Genomic DNA, 19,979 nt, shown 5'->3' on the forward strand with positions numbered 1-19,979 from the left:
ATTAAAAACGTTAAATTAAGTATAAAATTTTATTAAATTTTTAGCTCCCTTTTAATATTAAGCTGACACTTACGATGGCCATATTTGTAGATTATGGTATATTGGCTGATATACCATAAGGGCTAAGCCAATAAAAAGTCTTGAATTGCATTATCCAATGATCTAGTTTTTAATATATATATATATATATATATATATATATATATATACTATTTTTAGTTGTCTTAATGTCATTAAAGATACTTAGGCTGCTTTCAAGTCCAAAAGAGCATTAGACACCCTCAAATCATCTACTTATTAATAGAACGGTAAATATATAAAAGCAGATGGCTATCTGTAAAAAGTTAAAAGCAACCCACCTAATGCTGATATAAACAAATGAATCCGTAGAAGTGGCTAATAATACTCTGATCAAACATTTTTCAATTCTTACCAGCACCGTCATCATTAATTGAAAGCAGAAATGTATGTCAGCCATCAAGTTCTGAATGTAACAGTTAGATTCTCGGCAGCTAATTTTTTTTATTGCATTTTCCATATCAAAGCGCATGACGATATCGTCAAATAGAATATGGAAATTCCTCATGCCTAAATCGGCTTACATATTGGCTAATTTTCACCAAATTTATCTAGTTTCAGATAGAAAGTTAGAAATACCTGTTGTAATGTATCGCCAGTAAGATTGTGGGCCCTCGCCTTTCGAAGTAAAAGCTGCGACGGTTACTCTGTATTGTTGTGCAGCTTTTAGACCTCTTACTTTCATCGTGTGAACATAGGGACCAGGAGTCTCCAAAGTTTGCACGAGGGAACCGTAATAATAGTAATATCCATACTCGTAAACACGAACTCTATATCCCTGTAGTCGCCCATTTACATAATGCTGTGCAAGTGGTTCCCATTGTACTTGTATCTCACTGTGCTGTAGGTTTGACAGTCGAACATTTGATGGGGATCCACTGGGAACTAAAAAGGGAAAATATTTTTGCATTTCTTGGTGTAGGAAGAGCAAAATATCACTTGTTAATCGGCTCTGAAGATTTGGTGAAACGAAAAGTTTTACCATTCATTGTACATTCGGTAATGCAGCGCTGGAAATGTCTCTTCAAACAACTTTTAAATCAACGTGTTGATGTGTTATAATTTAATGCAACTTTTCGATGCATCAACACTCTTAAATCTGGATCTGTTCATGTTTGCACCTCGAACAACTCTTTCGGGCCCACCAAAGCTCGCCACATAGTTGTATGGTTCTCTTCCGTCGACCCGATGTTGATCATAACGGTTTTTTCCAAGAGTTAACAGACATTTCGATGGCACTTACTTGTTGGGTACTTCAATCAGTCTATTATCAAAATCTTTCTCACAAGTCAGTTAATAAATGAAATAGGTAGATACACACTGTGGATTAATTTATAAATAGTTAGATGATAGATATGAGTATCAATAAATGAGGATACATACTGCCAACATGGTGTCTAACTGTTTCAAAAACGCTAAGACTCTAAAAGTTAATCAATTAAAAGATTAAAACGCAAGAATTTACAGACAATTCAACCAGCTTCGTTTGATTAAAACACAGCTAGCTTAAGAACTGGATACTGAGAATTGAATACTGAAACTGGAAAGTGGAAAATGAAGACTGGAGACGGGGGACTGGGGACTGGAGACTGGGGACTGAAGACTGGAGACTGGCAACTAAAAAATAGAAACTAGAAACAGAAGACTGATAACTGAAACTGAAGAATGAAACTGAAAACTGGCAAATGGAAGAGAGAGTTCATGACATTGATAAGTTAGTGGGTTTTACCTCCTTCTTCCGTCCAAAATGTTAAATTTGAACTTTTGTGCGCTTGCCCGTCACTTCCAACGCCAACAATGCTTATTTTATACTCCGTGTATGCTGATAATCCAGAAATATGCCCAGTCGTGGTGTTTCCACTTGTGATCTCAGCGTTTAAAACAGTGCTACCGTTAGCGCTTGTTACCAAACTTATATAATGCAAAATTTGGTCTCCTATCAGTAATTCCAGGTTAGTCCAGAGGACGCTAACACTTGTAGAAGTGACATTTTCGACTGTAACGTTCCAATTTGCAGTCAACAAAGCTGGAAGATGATGAGACAATGGTTAATAAGCTACGCATAGGGAAAAGTTTACAGTAAATGCAATAACTCCGAAACCGCAGAGAATCTAATTTGAGTATTAAATGTGACTATTAACAAAGATTTAGTAATACATAGACAGGTAAAAACGAACGATATAAAATCCCGACGTTTCGGCGACTTCATGACGCCATTATCAAGGGTACAAATGAAAATAAAATTAACAAATGCGAGTTCAAGAGTTACAACTAATTTGCATAGGGGAGGTAGCTACACAAATACTCAAGAAGTGCATGAACAAATTCGATTGTCTTGTCAACGAGATGCTTTACATCAAACAATTAACACCGAGTTTGAACGTGCAAACGGATTCTATCCGTGCTAAAGTATTTGTGTAGCTACCTCCCCTATGCAAATTAGTTGTAACTCTTGAACTCGCATTTGATAATTTTATTTTCATTTGTACCCTTGATAATGGCGTCATGAAGTCGCCGAAACGTCGGGATTTTATATCGTTCGTTTTTACCTGTCTATAAATGTGACTATTAGACTGAAAATAAAAGTTCACTCAAATGTAGCATCCCCTCGAATGGCATACTCATTTGCTAAACCAATCTGGTTGTAATGGCAGCGTTCCCTCTCTGATTGGAAGGTCATTAATTCAGATTACAATTCTGTCGCTTACCTTAAAGTGTCACCTTCCAGTGACACGAGTTTCTGAATTCGAAAGACCTACGTTAATGTATTCAACCAGGTAAGGCCGGCAAACCATACGGTATCTCGCATGTACTGATTTATGTAGTTTATAAAGAATGGGAAAATGAGACTTATTTTAATAGAGAAGAAATGTTGCTCCGTTTCGAGTGATACTGAGATGTAATGTGATAACACCTAATATAGAAAAATATAAGGCTTAAATGGCAAGTACAAACCTGACTGAAGGCTTTCTTTCAAAGTCCCGTAATAAAGCTCAAAGTGACTGTATGAACTCGCAAGGTAGGTTTGTATGGTAATGTTGTCAGCATTCCCAAATTCAACTTCCACGAAAATGTTCTCTTGAATAGCGGAGTACCTATGTTGATGTAGAACTACAGAGCCATTGCCGTCCAGGATCTTTAAATAGCCACTGCGAACAAGAACAGTTACTAATATTAAACAAAGGTTAACCCTCACAGGCCAAGTGTCCTATAATTGCCAGTTGTAATCTCTGGTTTCTCTGATATAAAGCGACTTGAAAAATACTCATTCTCTTTTATGGGATGTTTTTCAATCCAAGATAGCCCGTAACCTTTTTTTAAGGATACCCTGATAATTTCCCGGTCCTCATTCCTGTTTCTGTTTCTCTTTTTAATTTTATTTTTTAATGTATTTATTTCTCCAAACTTTAGTTGAAATAAATACAGGGTGAAAAATAAAGTAAAAGATATAAATTTTTCAAGGAAACGATACAAAATTACACCAATTAAATTAAGTCACACTGTACATAAGAGAGGAGAGGAGCACGTCTAGAGAAACTAATATTGTTTCTGGTTAAGAAAAACTGGCAAATGATCATGGAGACTAAACGTTCTCCGTAAAGGCTCACCCCTTTTTTCTTTTTCTATAAATGAAGTAATTGTCAATGATTTCACTCAAGCGCGATGATTCCAAATACTGGGTGAAACTACTGTAGCCAAATACATAATTAGACTATTGGAAGCCTGATTTGCTGTCGTGATACCCTTCGGCTTCCAGTCACTCGACATCGTTCAATTTGATTTTCGTACTGTTTTTCTCGTACAATTTTTGTTAGTAGAGAAGGAGAAATCTTGTAAGTTACGGCTAAGTACTTGTTATACTACACTGCTGAATAACAATTAAGCAGTTGTCGTATTGTCTAAGGTACGCCTATGCCTCTGTGCTTCATGGAAAGAAAAAGAAGAACGTCGTCCAAATTAAGCAGTTCGATACGTTAAAGATTGTCCAAACTGAAACACATAGCAGTTTTATAAGCCAGTGTCAAGCGACGCAACCGCCTCGAACCGTAGGGCTGCGTTTAACGTGAGTAGTTCCCTAAATTGGTTTAGTGTCGATGGAATCGAAGTTGTTCTTTTTTTGTGTAGGTTTAGTCATATGCCTATCTTTTAAATGAACACTAGTACATCTTAATTTACTTACGTTGAATAAGAAAAATAAAAGTCTTTTATCCAGATGAAGGCGACCGCTTGCTGGATGCCCACATTGACGATATTCCAGGTGCAGCGTAAATAGTAGTAGTTTCTGTTTGAGCCGATGCGCACTTGTCCAAATGAATCGTTTAGTTGTCCACCACAACCTAACAATCCATCAGTAGATGATACAATAATGAGCAATTTTAAAACATTCATTCACTTGTAATGCCGACAATATACTGTACTGAGGTGCAACCAAATCATTCCTTTTTTCCGTTGAAACTATTTGCAATGAACTAATTCACTGTCTGTATAGAGTCAATAACATTAATAGAAGTGACCAAAATGAGTACAAGGAACTAATTTAACTTCCTTTTGACACCAGCCTGGAGGAAAAAAATCAGCTTTTCAAATGTGAGTTGTATTGTTCCCCACAACTATAACCGGTTCATCTTTCTTTGGATCTCTGTTAGACTAGTTAGAACGAAGTAGCATGCTTCATATTTCAAGAAGATACTGAGTTGTCTGTCAATACATATGCGCAGATGTATGGATAGGATTTTTTAGAAAAGGGGTTAACTCGCGGTTTTTAATTCATCTTTTTAGCAAATATTCATTCAACATCAAACAGGGATGAGAACAAAATTTCAAGCAAGAAGGATAAGACCAAAAAGGTCTCTGTTCTAACAGTTTTTTTTTTCTTTATGGAAATTGATTACCACACATTCTCGATTGGCTTTACATGATGTTCCTTTTTTTCCCTTTATGTTGAGGTGAAGTCCTTTAGGAAACCTATATTTATCCGTTCTGCATACTACACGCAGCTACTATATACCACTACTTTCAATAGACATCGGCGAATATCTATCAGCGAGCAACTCGTGCTCTTATTTGCAAGTGAGATCGCAACTACATCTTTACCTGAGAATTTTTCTTATTTACAGTGAAGGCTCAAAACGATGAGACATTTATGCGTTTTTTCTGTCCACAACAGCAAGCCAATAAAGACCTCAAGAAGTTAAAAGGACTTAGCAACGGTACATGGCGATGCTGATTGTTTTGATATTTGTTGTGCGTTCTTTACGAAATCATCATTGGTGAGTAAACAACGGGCCGGTCAGAATCAAATGAGAGTGTTAACGATTTGAGTTTTAAAAAAAGGATTTGGGGGGATATGTGAAAAAGGCCAAAATTACCATAATTCGTAATAACGAATAATTCGTAATAAAGAATAATTCGTAATAAAGAATAATTCGTAATAAAGAATAATTCGTAATAAAGAATAATTCATAACAAAGTTGTGTCACGGACCTGTTGTAATGTATCTCAAGTATGACCGCGATCCTGCTCCTTTGGACGTAAATGCTGCCACCGATATTTGGTATCTCTGCGCTGACTTCAAGCCCCTTAGTACCAACATGTGAGCATTGGGGCTCTTGGTGTCCACACTTTGAAGCAAACCTGAATACCAGTACTCTTGATAGAACACTCTATATCCCAGCAATATTCCATTGGCCGTCTCTGGAGGTATGGGATCCCATTGCACCTTCACCTCATGAGACTGCAGATTTGTCAATCGTACATTCAGTGGTGCAGTGCTTGGAACTGGAAAGCAGAGGGAATGGAAACATTTCATAGGGAAAGCCACATGAAAATTTGTATAAATTAGGATGAGTTACGACTTCAAGTAAATTACTTAATCAAAGAGAAGGATATCGTTCTAGTCTAAGTTCATAGAGACCGTTTGCTGGTTTCAATTCTCAGCTAAATAACAATTAATTTGGTCTTATCAACTATGTTGAAATTGTAAATTGGCCACCGTAACGAATAAAAAAGCTGCCGTTTCGAGCGTTAACCCTTCTTCAGAGCGATTAACAATTACCCCATCAATTCCTAATGGCGAAATAAAAGAAACAACATTCAACAGTAATAATTAAAGAAAAAGACCCGAATATTTATAACACTGGTCACAAGGGTCAGAAATTTTTGCTATTTGTGCTTTGAGCTCTTCTCCAAACGATGCAGCGTTGAATGAAAAATATCATTCACACAAGTCTACATCGTAGAAATTTCCATACATGTAGTTAAAAATGGAATTGGGGTTTTACGTTTAAATTGGATGCTTTTCATTTATTTCCAAAGCAATTAGTCCAGGAGCACAATTAGTGTCGTTTGAATTTGGAGATATCAAGTCTCTAGAACTAAAAAACTACTTTCACTAAAAAGACAAGCAATCATGAAATACTTGGATTTGTTTACCTCCTTCGTCAGTCCTTCCGATCTCCCTCCTACTGGTGAATGTACCATTGCTAGAATTCGACGCCACAGCAATTACTTGCACGTCATAATATTGGTAACCCTTTAAAATCCTGCCAGTGTAATGTGTATTGTAATAACTTGGAGTCTGAAATACTAGGCTGACGTTCGAATTGTGTTCTCTGTAGTTCACTAAAAGTTGTTGAACGGAATGACTTGTGAGAGGGAAGCTGGACCATTGAACTGTCATCGACTTGGTTGTAGTATAGGAGATACTGATGTTCCAAGATGGGACCAATTGAGCTGCAGGGAAAAAATACAACAGAAGAATAAGTCTTACAAGCTAAGAAGAAGCAATCAGAGAATAATAAAAGTACTTTGAATCCTCCCTTGGAAACTAATTTCTATTTTCTACGAACTGACCCCACTACGTCCTTTCATTTGACTCTAAAGAATAGACCACTTTCATAAATGGCTGCCGGATTAATATTCTTTTGTTTAAATTTAAATTTGCCTGGGTAGCCTCGCTTGAGATAATGTATTCTTTTGAATTTTGTACTGGAGAACGAGGTCACCTAGGCAAGTTTAAATTTAAACAAAAGAATATTAATCCGGCAGCCATTTATGAAAGTGGTCTATTTGTTTCTTTTTTTCATTAGTATACCAGTTTTTCGAGATCTTTTTTTATTTGAAATTCAAAAGCAACTCGAAATTTTAGTTACCTGAGCTTAAGGGCTGATTTAATATCGAGTATTGGACTCTGGCGTAACTATACCGGTACGAAAAAAGTAAAGCGAGCGTGATACTATGCCCGTCACCAAATGGGACTTCTACGGACATTCCTCTGGTTAGGGAATCACATCCTCCATGATGAAAAACCTGAAGACCATTGCTATCAAAAATCTTGACGTAGTCGCTAGAGGTGAGAGAATACAGACAGTGAGTAGGTCTTTTAGTATATATTGTTAAGACAGTTACGTATTGCAGAACTGATGCAACAAAACGGGAAAAAAAGTCGCTTTACTGTCTCACAACTCTATTGTATTTTGCAAATTACTGTTAATTCGGTTTTCTTCGGTTATGCGTGCAGAGTAACAGCTTGTGTTTTATCAGTCAAAGCCCATAGAAAAGACGAGATCAATGTACGTTAGTGCTTAGTGAAGGAAAACCGATTGGTTTAGAAATTTGGCCATATTCTCGGTTTTTACGTTAGCTGGTGCAAGCTGTCTGTCATCTATTTAAATGGGAAAAAATAAAATCAGGATTAATGTCCCCGAAGCTACCTGCAATATCTAAAATATATGCTCTGAAAGGAAATAAGGGCCGATCCACGTTTGATTCCAGCATTTTGTACTTGAACACTGCAGTTGAGAATACTGTAGCGCGAATTACTAAAATACAACGAACCAGACACTTGGTTTACAAAGCCCTCGCAACCTAAAATTCAGAAAAATACAAGATAAAAAAAAGTCACATCCCTTTTGTAAATACATTTATAACTTTATATTAAGAACTTTACGTCTGAGATTTGTTTATCACAGAAAAAAATTTCCCTCATGCTATAAGAAATCATTCTGCGCCACAAATCGTCTTGAAATCTTGATAGTGAGACGAAGAAATTAAAAAAAATGAAAAAAATTAAATAAATTGAGGGTAAATAACGATTCGTTAGAGCTAAAAGAAGCACAATTTTTTTATTAATATTTGAAATTCTAGAGTCGATGATATACAAGGCGAACAAAGTCTTCAGTGGTTTGCAACTTACTCGTGTATTATTTTTGGAGTTAAATAATCGAGAGGTTTATTTATCCATAGGTAGGAACCAATATATCTTTTTATTACATGACTCGGGTAGTCAGAGGGCCAATAACTAAAATCAACCAATCAAAATGCTCTATTGCCGGTCAATATTCACTCAGTATTGGACCGGGCATTGTCCCGAATGGTCCCGAATGATACCGCACTTGTGTCCCTTTGAACTTCAGTCGTATAATAAATCTCTTATTAACCAAGCTTGCTCGGGACCGTACTGGAAGAATATCGGCCCTAGGTCTTTTTTGTACGGACCGAGCGCAGCTCGGTCCGTACAAAAAAGATCGAGGGCCGATATTCTCCCAGTACGGCCCTCGCGCTTGGTTAATAAGATATACGTGCTGAATATCGGTGTCTCCTATCAGTGTCTATTATTGTAAACGAGAATCGACTCCTAGTATCTCAGGACTCAGTGGGTCCTTACCCTTGGTTTCGTAGAAATCTGGAGATCGGGGCCCCTCCCCTTTAGAAGTAAATGCTACTACAGAAATCTTGTAACGACGGCCTGTCTGTACCCCACTCAGTACAGCCTGTGACTCGTCAGCGTTACTCGTATTAACAGATATCTCCGACGAGTAGTAGTAGTCAGCGTCTTTATAATAAACTTTGTATCCCAGAAGTCGACCATTGGCGTATTGGTGAGGGAGTGGATCCCACTCGACTAAGAATTCATTCAATCCATGGCTTGCCGCACGGACGTTCGACGGAGCTCGACTGGGAACTGCAAAATAAAGATGGGCATAACGGTTATCATTTATCAGCGTAAATGGTTCTTTATTATCTTTTGGACGAAGAACTAATAAATGACCTCCATGCTACTACGCACCTGTTACATAGTACAGCACAGAGGTCGTCAAGATATGTTAAGGACATCGCCATTAACCACATTCGTTTTGGTTTTTTTTTCTTGCCACATTTGAACTATTCATATTTCCTGAGAAAATGCTTAGAGTCTGTTTTGAACTAGATATTTTTTCAAGTAGTTAGAGAGTTTACATTTGCCAAGAAGGGATGAGATTTCTACCATTATGCTCGGTTTTAGAACGACATCTTTCATTGATGTTGGGGTAGTTTCTCGTCATTTTATCAGAGTTATTTCCTTCAAGGGAGGCCTAAAAGCAGCGAGAGCCCAGGTTTTATTCCATCCCTCAGGCGTAGGAGGCTTGTGGAAATACTGCTAATGCCGCATATCGCACCTATTATACGGAGAGGAAATCAAGGATTTCTCTTTGTCTCGACCTCGTCCAATTTAATTTTTAATTGCTATCGATTTCAACTAAGAAAATATCACAAGGGAACTTACCACCCTCTGCCGTCTTCATTGACACAGTTTTGCTGGAATATGTATTATTTCCGTCGCTGGCAGTCACAGCTAAAACTTCGACATCATAAGATGTGTATCCCTTGAGACGGTTGGTGTAATAAGAGTTGCTCAAGCTTCTGACTTGGAACAATGTGCTGACACCAGAAACCTCCTTGAACCTCACCAAAAAATGATTGATTGAAGAAGATAGAGGAAAGTTTGACCACCGTACAGTTGCTGACGATGATGTTATACTAACCACTGTTGTATTCCAGGAGGATATTGGTTGGGCTGTTAAATCAGAGCACGCATTCGCGCCATGTTTTAAACAGTGGTTAAATGAAATGACAAGTATACCAATCGATAGATAGTTACATGAAAATATGGAAAGGAGTACGGGAACACAGAATGTTGTTTACAACACTATTGAACTGAACTCGGTTTTTCCATTTTCATTAAAGTAGAAGTCCCTCTCTCAACTCACCATCTTAAATAATTAGTTAGACCTGATGCGTTTTTTTGGCCTTGTTAAGATTCTCTTTGGTTTTGTTTTGTTTGTTTGTTTTTTTTTAAGCAATCAATTTAAGGTCAAATCGATCTCTTAATATGTTAACCTTTAATAGCCTATCGAAAAAATAAAAGGGTGAAAAACACTGTCTTAAATAAGATCAGAACAACAACATTCTCTTCCTGGTAACCAAAATTTCCGGCTTTTTCGAAATGGTACGTCAACATTGTAGATCCTCCATAGCTTTTTTTCTTGTGTGAAGGGGGAGGGGATGAAATGCAGTTTTCAAAGTTAAGATTAATAATCAAGTAAATTACGCTAACAAAATTCGAAATAGTACCTCGATTTCTACCAATCCATAGCGTTTGCCTGGATTAAAATCTAGTTGGCGAAAAGGGAAATAAATATTGAAACAGGATCAAATCATACCAGAATTATGTCCTTGTTTTGAGATCATGTACTGAATGCTAACCGCGCTCCATCTATACTGTAGGGAAATTTCAACTGTTAGGTGGTTTGAGACACCGTAGGGAATTTCCAGTGAGGTGCCGTGTGGAAGCGAAGACTGACAGCCCTCTTGGTTAAACAGTTTCGTTCCATCTTCATGAAAGACCTTGACATACTCGCTGTAAAGTTAACGATAAGATAGCGAAGGAAAAGTAGGCGTCGTTAGGGAGGAAATTGTTTAGAAATGCTCACCTTATCAATATTCCTTTGAAAAGAGACCCTACTTCTGCAATTCTGCAATGTTGCTGGACTATACTCGCTTGGAATAAATTTCCAACAGAATCTAATAGTGTCCATTCATTTCACACTTTTAAATGAAGGCTTTTAGCCTTTCGTAGTTTCTAACTAAGTTTAAGTTTATCGCACAAGTGTGATTGGGAATGAGAGGGCCTTAAATTCTTAACTTAGATATTTTTCGTTAAAATACTTCTATTTTTCATAACTTGATTTCTTCGTTAATATTAATTTCTGTTGGGGCTAGACATCTATTGGGACATGGTCCTGTCTCCTGCTCCAGTTGCTACATGACATTTATGACTAATTTTTTTAGTTATTTAAATCCTTTGTGTGTGTACGTCTCCAACGAATTCAGCAAAGTTGAGATAAGGCTAATACCTGCAATATCTTAGGTAAACTCTTTGAAGAGACAGCGATGCATATGATTGTCTTAACCCGGCGTTACCAATTGTCCAAATGCAATGGGTCTCGTCTTCGTTCCCAGTGTTAGCAAGGTGCACCACTCCAGAAGACTTATTTAAAACACCGCCACAACCTAAAAAAATACGAAAATTCGTCATTTTGTCTAACAACTTAACTCAGTTATTTAAATTGTGGGCATCTAGTAACGTGGCGGTGATCAGCCAGTTTCGCACTCAAGCCAGGGGGCCCACATTGCCACAAAAATAAGCCGGTTTTCATATTACGAGTTGACTTACGGCATTATCACCTAAGATGACCACGATAAGGTGGTTTATCGACTTTTAATCCCCGTTTTTGGAAAATTTTCCGGTCTTCAAGCATACTAGATTGGGTTTTACTCTTTATTTATATTTGCCAGCATCGTAGAATTTTTGGGGGTTCCAATTGGTGACTCCCTCACCCACCAGATACTTATCTAGAACTCTCAGCATTTATTTACACCTTTCACCTATATACTGAAAGTAAATGAGGAGTTATGTTATGGAAGGTTCGGCACAATTCTGTCTTCTATACAAGCCATACCTGGACAGTTTCCACCGCTTATTTTGACATCATCAATAGCAATATCACTTGTGTACGACGTCCCTCTAATCCCCTCAAATGTCAACTAGAGAGGCAGGTACAACAGTAAAAAAAAAAATGAAAAGAAAAAAGGAAAAAAAGTTAAAAAGATTGAAATTAAAATCATCACACGTAAGCAAGTCCTTTGTGTCCTTCTTTAAGTAAAAATAGAGGATATTACATGGCAGCGCGGGGATACGAATTTTATCTTCGAGTGCTGTAAGTATCTCTCACTAGTGAGCGAAGCGGACGAGTGAGAGATACTTTCAGAACGAGAAGATAAAATTCATATCCCCGCGTGGCCATGTAATGTTCTGTTTATTTTATAGACACTGATGAAATTTCCGCATAAACAAAATAGTGCAATTAAAGTGGTCACCTACCGCAAATTGCCTGTCATAAAAATGTTATGAAACTCGGATATAAAGTTATAGAGGAGAAATAAAGAAAATATTACTACATTTTCTATTCCAAAAAGTGAAAATTCTAATGAAGAAGAGAAAAGGTCTACTGAGAACAGCATGTTAGTAACCATGGCGACACCAATATCGTCACACGTGAAAGATAAAAATAGTATGTTCACTGCGCGCGATGAAGATATGATTCATATATGTGCACGATCCTTCGCAGTAAAGCACTATTTGAGCAATAGTGAAAATCAGACCTGAAAAAAATTTCAGGCCTGTACGGGATTCGAACCACTGACCTCTGCGATACTAGTGCAGCGCTCTACCAATTGAGCTAACAAGCCAACTGGGAGCAGGCCATCAAATTAATTCGACATAAACCCGTAAATGATAAATCAAACAACAACAAACATATGAAACATATGTATGAACTGCGGTTATGAAACATATATGTGCACGATCCTTCGCAGTAAAGCACTATTTGAGCAATAGTGAAAATCAGACCTGAAAAAAATTTCAGGCCTGTACGGGATTCGAACCACTGACTCCCGTACAGGCCTGAAATTTTTTTCAGGTCTGATTTTCACTATTGCTCAAATAGTGCTTTACTGCGAAGGATCGTGCACATATATGTTTCATAACCGCAGTTCATACATATGTTTCATATGTTTGTTGTTGTTTGATTTATCATTTACGGGTTTATGTCGAATTAATTTGATGGCCTGCTCCCAGTTGGCTTGTTAGCTCAATTGGTAGAGCGCTGCACTAGTATCGCAGAGGTCAGTGGTTCGAATCCCGTACAGGCCTGAAATTTTTTTCAGGTCTGATTTTCACTATTGCTCAAATAGTGCTTTACTGCGAAGGATCGTGCACATATATGTTTCATAACCGCAGTTCATACATATGTTTCATATGTTTGTTGTTGTTTGAAGATATGATTGTTTAGTATTAGGAAAAATTTTTGTATATCATCAGTATCTATATAAAAAAACATTACACTGAGTGGAATTTATTGCAAGAAATGTGTTTGGTCCCTTTTATATGCCTATGTATATGTATATGTAGTTCAATTTTACCCTTGACTCCAATTCTATTTTTCTTTGTTTTCGGTCATGTTAATGTATGATAATGAGTTTGAAACAAAGGGAAATAAAATTTGAACCAAGGATTAAATTGAACTACAACATATATATATGCATATTGTACATATACTCTTTTTTACAGCTTTTTTATTCAGAAAGCCTAAACGATGTGTACTGATAATCTATCGACTAAAAACGTGTCAACTTACAACATCGCTCAAGTGCAAAGTTTTGGTTACTTTCTTCCAATAGAAACCCTGATTTCCTGACTTGGTAAATATTTTGTCATTTCCATTAAAGACATTTAGCGTCCCCATTGATGATCCATACATGTGATAGTAGAACACGAGGCAAGAAGATGATCTTCCGCTAGGCACTGAAAGTTGGAGCTTTGCATTATCACCCCTTGACCGAGGTGAGGCTTCAGTATACATATACATTCCTGAAAAATAATAAAAAATTAATATATGCAGGTCTTTTTTTAATTCTGGTTGATGAATTGATTGAAACGATGTTTTGAAAATGGTTTGTCAGGGAATAACCGGCTCTTGGAGGCGTAACAGGCGTGAAATAATTTATGATGGAGCCGAAGCTACAGATGTTTGTCTTTTTTGAGAATGGTGACTGCGAATAACTAGTTGATGATCAATTTTCTCAGTAAAGGATTGCAAACCTGTCCCACTCCTATCTGATGAAGGCCCAGTGCCTGATGATGGCGTGGAACCAGATCGAAGCGTCCAGTCAAAGACATCTGACTTGGATTGGCTCCACCAGAGGCACAACCCACTGTCAAAGCTACATGAAACTGGAAGAAAAAAGTAATAATTAACAGTTATACGAAGGAAATGTCGTTGAACAATCCCTGAGATGAAGCAATATAACAATATTCACGGAACCTGAGGTGATAATTAATTTTGGAACAATTGCTCAGGTGCTTTCGAATTCTGTTGTAAATTTGTTGAAACCATTCTGTTACAACATCTTTGACTACTCGAATCGAGATAACCGCCAATCTCCACTTCCTGTCTTTCTTTTGAAAAGTCTTACGCCAAGCATCTTTTGTGCTCTTTGGTGACATTGACAAAACGCGAAGCAGCCATTTTGAAATTAGGTATCCCTGGTATAAAATCACCTCGCGAGAGGTGATAGCTCAGAGATCAGTCATATATTAAAACAGAACATTATCTAACTGTAAAATTCAAAATCATATTTGTCGAGAAGAGCTATATCTTTAAATTTTAACTCATATATTTGTATCTGTAAGCTACCTACTACTAGAAAATTACGTCCCTTTAGGCTTCAATGTATATGTTATGAGAAGTGAAAAGATCCCTCACTTGGCTAACCAAAGGGTTTTATTGGAGAATTCTGGTCGTGAAGGATTTTGGTACATCTTTATCAATCCATGTCGACCAGCAAATGCTTGGAAATCGAGACAATTCATTACGAACAAACAACTAGAACTTAACTCAACCTACTGATTACGCCATTTACCTGGACAGTTTCCTTCGGTTATCAGTACTTGATCAATGGCGATATCACCCGTGTAAGAACTCCCCCGTATTCCTTCAAATGTAATCTGTAAGAAAGGCGTACCAAATAGTCAACGGCCAGCAGTCATAATTATGATCATTATTCTTTATTGCGTTATCTATCTTCTACGTTTCCAAATGGTAATCCCCCTAGATATTTACCATTGATTAGATGTCAGCTGTGTATATAAGGGAGATTTAAGAAGAGAAAAACGTGATAAAAAGCACTCATCTAAAGATAACGGCTTGTCCAAAGTAAAAAAATCCAGTTTTGTTGATAGGCATCTGCAATTATTCATGTATGAGCAACGAATGTCTTGAGAAGCCGAGTTAAAATTTTGTACTAAAACTACTTAGAACTCCTAAAATTGGAATTCTTCATCATGAAATGTCATTTTATTTCTCTCCAAGTCATTATTCCCTTGACAGTGAGCATTGGATCCCGTTTTGTGATAACTCATTGTTTGAATTTGATACTCTTATCACTATTCTCAGGGATGAGAAGGAACGAACAAGAAAACAGTGTACCACTTTGGAAACCAGATATCACTTGCCTCGTTATCAAGGTAAAGGCTTTTTTCCACCATCACCCATCTGTTTCCCTGATTTCCTGACGCATTAAAGACTTTTTCATTACCATTGTAGACATTAAGACTTCCTGCAGAAGCTCCATACATATGATAGTAGAATGAAAGACACGCCTTTTTCCCTTTGTTTGGGGCTGTGACCATAATTTGTGCCTTTTCTCCAGGTTTTCTTGGCGAGGACGCCTCGATGTACATATAATTTCCTAAAGCAGCAGTAGAAACACGACACATCTTGAATATCAAAAATGATAAAGAGCTATGCAACATCTTTTTGTCAAACAATAGAAAGGAAGAAATAGATGTGTTGAGATGAAAGTGATCAATCGTAAAAGCAAGTCCAGTCAATTGTTGTGTTAAGTCACAAACGAGCACACGAACTACGTCGAATACCATCATGCACATAATTAATTAATGCTAACGAAACTAATTCAAGGTTTTTTGATGCTATGCAGAGTACCTTCTCGCGGCTTCAGTGGTAGGTGCAATATATGGCTCTTTGAGCGTTTTTTCCTTTTAAAACAAGTGTGGACATCAAAAATCTATTTTAACGAATTTGTGCGATCTAAAAGGAAATATTATCAATGCTACAAATATTTATTTATTTTTGAGATTATGTCTAACCAGATCCACCATGACCAGAGCTGGGACCTGTTGAAGAGGAAGGCGTTGAACCTGATCCAAGCGTCCAGTCAAAATCATCCGAAGAGGATTGGCTCCATCCAGAACACAAACCGTTGTCAAAGCTACACCAAACTAGTGCAATTGGAGAAAATGATGGACATTGTTCTCGTTAAGTATGCAATTTTTATTTCCAATTGTCTCTTTCCGTCGAAGGTTGAATAACTGGTTTGTAAAAGTCAAAAACTTTAGATAATTATGGATGATTAAAGAAGCCTCGTAGATAAAGTTCAATCAACTTTGAGGATTACCATCGCCCTTACAGTTTATGTAAAGATTTCCTTTTTTATTTAAAGTGCCACTACGACGAAAATTTTTGTCTCTGGTTTTGACATTTTTTAGCGCCAATCAAGTTAATATGGTTAGAATTGTACTATGCGATAGTTTTTAGGTCGATGGAAGCGAAATACGCCTTGATATAGCTGGCCGAAATTCACAAAAAACCCGTCCGTCACTACTCAACTCGCAACCGAGAGCCAGCGACTGAACTGAAAAGCGGTTTTACGCATGAGTTGGCCTTTGAAGTCATATGCGCACTTTCGCATCGTGCTTCGTGTGTTGTGAGAGATTCCACAGTGGAAATTCTAGGCGTTTTATAAGATGTATTCTTCCTTGAATTCTTCTTCCAAATGGCATACAAATTTAGCCACGTTTTTAGGTCGAGCTGCGCATATGACGTCACTTCCGAAAGGCTCCAACTAGTGCCAACTCTTTTTGCCACACTCGGCCATTTTTGAATTGAGTAATGGCGGGCGACCAAAAACGAAAAACAAGGTTGAAATAATCATACTTCCCGTGAGAATTTTACGATTAAACTTGGAATGTTAAGTGTTTCTTACTTCTAGTTTCCAGAAGTGAAAAGAAAAGGCAATGCAAAATTTTGATCGTAGTGGCACTTTAAAATACATGGATTTCGAATTTTTGAAATTATGCATTTTCCCTGTAAAATGAATGATCTACAGCAGAAACAGGCAATACTTACGTAAAGAAACGGAGGACTGATTCTGCGGCGGTATTGTACTCGGTGGAACCACCTTATACATATTGGCCCGTATCCAAGAATCCAAGGCCCGCACTTTGGCGTAGACGCCATACTTATAAGCTTGCGCACATCCGTATCCCCAACTTGTGATACCCTCAAGATACCAGGTGCCATTGAACTCACACACCAGCGGTCCACCACTATCGCCCTGACAAGTGTCAATTCCACCTTGATCCAGGCCGGCACAGAGCATTGTATCGTCGATTTTTCCAGGATAAACATTTGAACAACGTTGTTTGGACACCAGCGGCACAGACGCTTGCATTAGGGTATTCGGTTGGTATCCTCCTGAGTACAAATTTCCCCAACCTGTTATCCAGCATGTTTCATTTAAGTCAACGGGGAGAATATTTTTGATCTCTGGCAAGCAGACAAGTCCGACGCCTACTCCAAGTACAACAGGTTTTTCAAGATATAGAAGAGCGATGTCGTTACTATATGTTTTCGGAGTTTGGTAATTCTCGTGGACTATGATTTTGGAGACGGTGATGTCTTGTTCGGTCCCAACGCTTCCACTGGTCCTGTAATGGGCTCCCACCCTGCACGTAAGAAACGGAAAATTAGTCTGGGTTAGTGAATAGTTAAGGTTTGTGTAAGAGCAAAGATAATTTTTGAGAAGCATACCTCGATTCTCTTCGCTGGATTACGGATAATTGGGGTTAAGAGAATGGATTTTTACATTACTTATTTACCTTATTTTGAGGTTAGCTGGGGATTTCCATCGAACGCAGTGAGCTGCTGTGATTACCCAGTATAGATCTACTAATGAGCCGCCACAGAATTGGCTTCCGAACTCTTTCACCATCACCTGCCAAGGCCAGCTGTTTTTAAACGCAGCTGTGCCACCGACGATGCGCGTCGAACTGGGTCGAGTTCCACAGAATACTAGAGATAGAATGAGGGAAACATGATAGTTTATCATGGTCTTTTTAACATTGCGTGGACTGTTTTAACCGGCAGTGAGAACTTGAAATGGTTGATTAAGGTGCTGAGGCATGGCAAAGGAAATTTCCTGCTGTGTACTTGGCCAGGAAGCCTGTCTCACTTAGACTTAAGGCTTGACGTTTACCACTTAGCACCCGGTGCATTTTTCAAAAAATATCTCATACCTTTCGGAGTAGAGAGAATGCTTTGTGAACTCGTATAGGGTTGCCCATTGTTGTCAACTCCATAAACGACCACACGATACTTTGTAGAAGGTTTGAGTCGCTTTATGACTGACATTGTGGTATTTCCTGGAACTGTATGGACGTCCAGTGGAACGCCATCCATGCTTTTAACCTCAATGATATAAAAATTTGCTTGATGTTTTACGTTTGCATCGAGGCTTGTCCACTGAAGTGTGGCACCAGAGGAGTCAAGGTTGGATACAGAAATATTCCATCCTGAGACGACAACGGCTACGAAAGAAAGGTTTATCAGAATCCCCTAACATTCTGCTGTATGGAAATTTTATTGTTTCCTCTATCATTGTTCACTTCTGGCAGATTCATCTGTTCCTATTCGACAGTAGTAGTAGTAGTAGTAGTAGTAGTAGTAGTAGTAGTAGAAGTAAAAGTACTAATATCAGTAGTACTATTGGTTGGTTTAGAAGAAATAATGTTGTAGCGGCAGTAGGAGTATTACTATTAGTGGCAGTAGTAGTAATAAGGGTGGTATAGTAGTAGTAGCAGTAGAAGTATTAGTAGCGTAAACAATAGTAGTGGTAGCGGTGACCGAGTCCCTCGAGAGATTTCACATATAGCAGCCAGAGTAGAAGCGTATCGCTGCATCAGTATTCAGTAATTAGAAATGGTTAAAAGGAGTCAAGGTGGTAAGAAATTATAGATTTAGGAGTGAAAGGGAAAATAATGAAAAAATAAATAAAATTGAAATGTTTGTAACTTGAAAAGTGAATAAAAAAGCAAAATCATTTTGTAGCCGCTGAAATAAACTTACCTGAGGTTAGGCTCTGCCTTAAAATGCCGTATTCTATTTTGATACTACTGCTGGAACTGCTTGTGTACACTTGAATTGATATGTTGTCGGACGAGCCAAAATGCACATCAAAGAGGATTTCCGGAGCAAATTTTTCATTGCAGCCCTTATGATACAAAACATCAGTGCCGTTTCCGTCGGTAATCTTTACGTAGTCGCTAAAACATTCGAAATTGAGATTTCATTCAAAAGATTAGTGAATATATTTAGGGGAGGAACCGTATATTTCTCCCAACTTTCATCTGAAACGGTGTCTCAAGGGTTTGTAAACTTACTATTCATCTGGTTTACTTTTGAAAAGAGAACAAGACCTCATTCTAAATGACGTTGGTTATTTGTCAGCAATTTAATGGACAAACAAATAGTTGGTAAATGAGAAATAATAGAGCGGGAAATGACTGGAATTGCAAAAATATAATTGATAGAATACGAATAAACCAACAAAGCTATGATAGAGTAAGTGCAATTAACCTAAATAATGTACTGTTTTCGAAATGAAAAGGTTCACGTTAAACAATGTGTCAGCTATTCGTGAAAAATAATTAAAGAAACCTATTCTGTGTACCTGCAGTATCTGAGATTTATTTCTTGCACAGATAATACGGCTATGGCGTCAGGTATACCACCACTTATGATACTTAGATAACAACGAAGATAATAGTAGCTGTTTGTCGAATATATTATTTCTCCAAAAGCTTCTCGTAAAGTTTGAGAACAACCTAGAATTGGAGGGAAAAGGAGCAATAAAATGTTAATCCTCCTCACATTATGAATCAT

The 19,979-nt window shown here is 37.7% G+C and overlaps 1 protein-coding gene across 1 annotated transcript in view; it reads right to left on the reverse strand.

Moving 5' to 3' along the window:
* LOC111326491 (MAM and LDL-receptor class A domain-containing protein 2) overlaps positions 1-19,979 on the reverse strand; it is a 55,885-nt gene that overhangs the window by 24,646 nt on the left and 11,260 nt on the right. Inside the window, exons 10-32 of the mRNA XM_088725559.1 lie at positions 19,768-19,921; positions 19,164-19,360; positions 18,335-18,625; positions 17,918-18,110; positions 17,166-17,764; positions 16,127-16,258; positions 15,473-15,708; positions 14,881-14,965; positions 14,060-14,191; positions 13,596-13,828; positions 11,859-11,943; positions 11,253-11,409; positions 10,560-10,756; positions 9,623-9,913; positions 8,744-9,040; positions 7,791-7,944; positions 7,230-7,423; positions 6,511-6,810; positions 5,563-5,856; positions 4,259-4,415; positions 3,034-3,227; positions 1,808-2,104; positions 658-963 (exon numbers count right to left, since the gene is read on the reverse strand). Coding sequence (XP_088581685.1) covers positions 658-963; positions 1,808-2,104; positions 3,034-3,227; positions 4,259-4,415; positions 5,563-5,856; positions 6,511-6,810; positions 7,230-7,423; positions 7,791-7,944; positions 8,744-9,040; positions 9,623-9,913; positions 10,560-10,756; positions 11,253-11,409; positions 11,859-11,943; positions 13,596-13,828; positions 14,060-14,191; positions 14,881-14,965; positions 15,473-15,708; positions 16,127-16,258; positions 17,166-17,764; positions 17,918-18,110; positions 18,335-18,625; positions 19,164-19,360; positions 19,768-19,921 — 5,175 coding nt within the window. The remainder of the gene's footprint in view (positions 1-657; positions 964-1,807; positions 2,105-3,033; positions 3,228-4,258; positions 4,416-5,562; positions 5,857-6,510; positions 6,811-7,229; positions 7,424-7,790; positions 7,945-8,743; positions 9,041-9,622; positions 9,914-10,559; positions 10,757-11,252; positions 11,410-11,858; positions 11,944-13,595; positions 13,829-14,059; positions 14,192-14,880; positions 14,966-15,472; positions 15,709-16,126; positions 16,259-17,165; positions 17,765-17,917; positions 18,111-18,334; positions 18,626-19,163; positions 19,361-19,767; positions 19,922-19,979) is intronic.

The sequence above is a fragment of the Stylophora pistillata genome, chromosome 6 (assembly GCF_964205215.1).
Source record: "Stylophora pistillata chromosome 6, jaStyPist1.2, whole genome shotgun sequence".
Taxonomy (NCBI): domain Eukaryota; kingdom Metazoa; phylum Cnidaria; class Anthozoa; order Scleractinia; family Pocilloporidae; genus Stylophora; species Stylophora pistillata.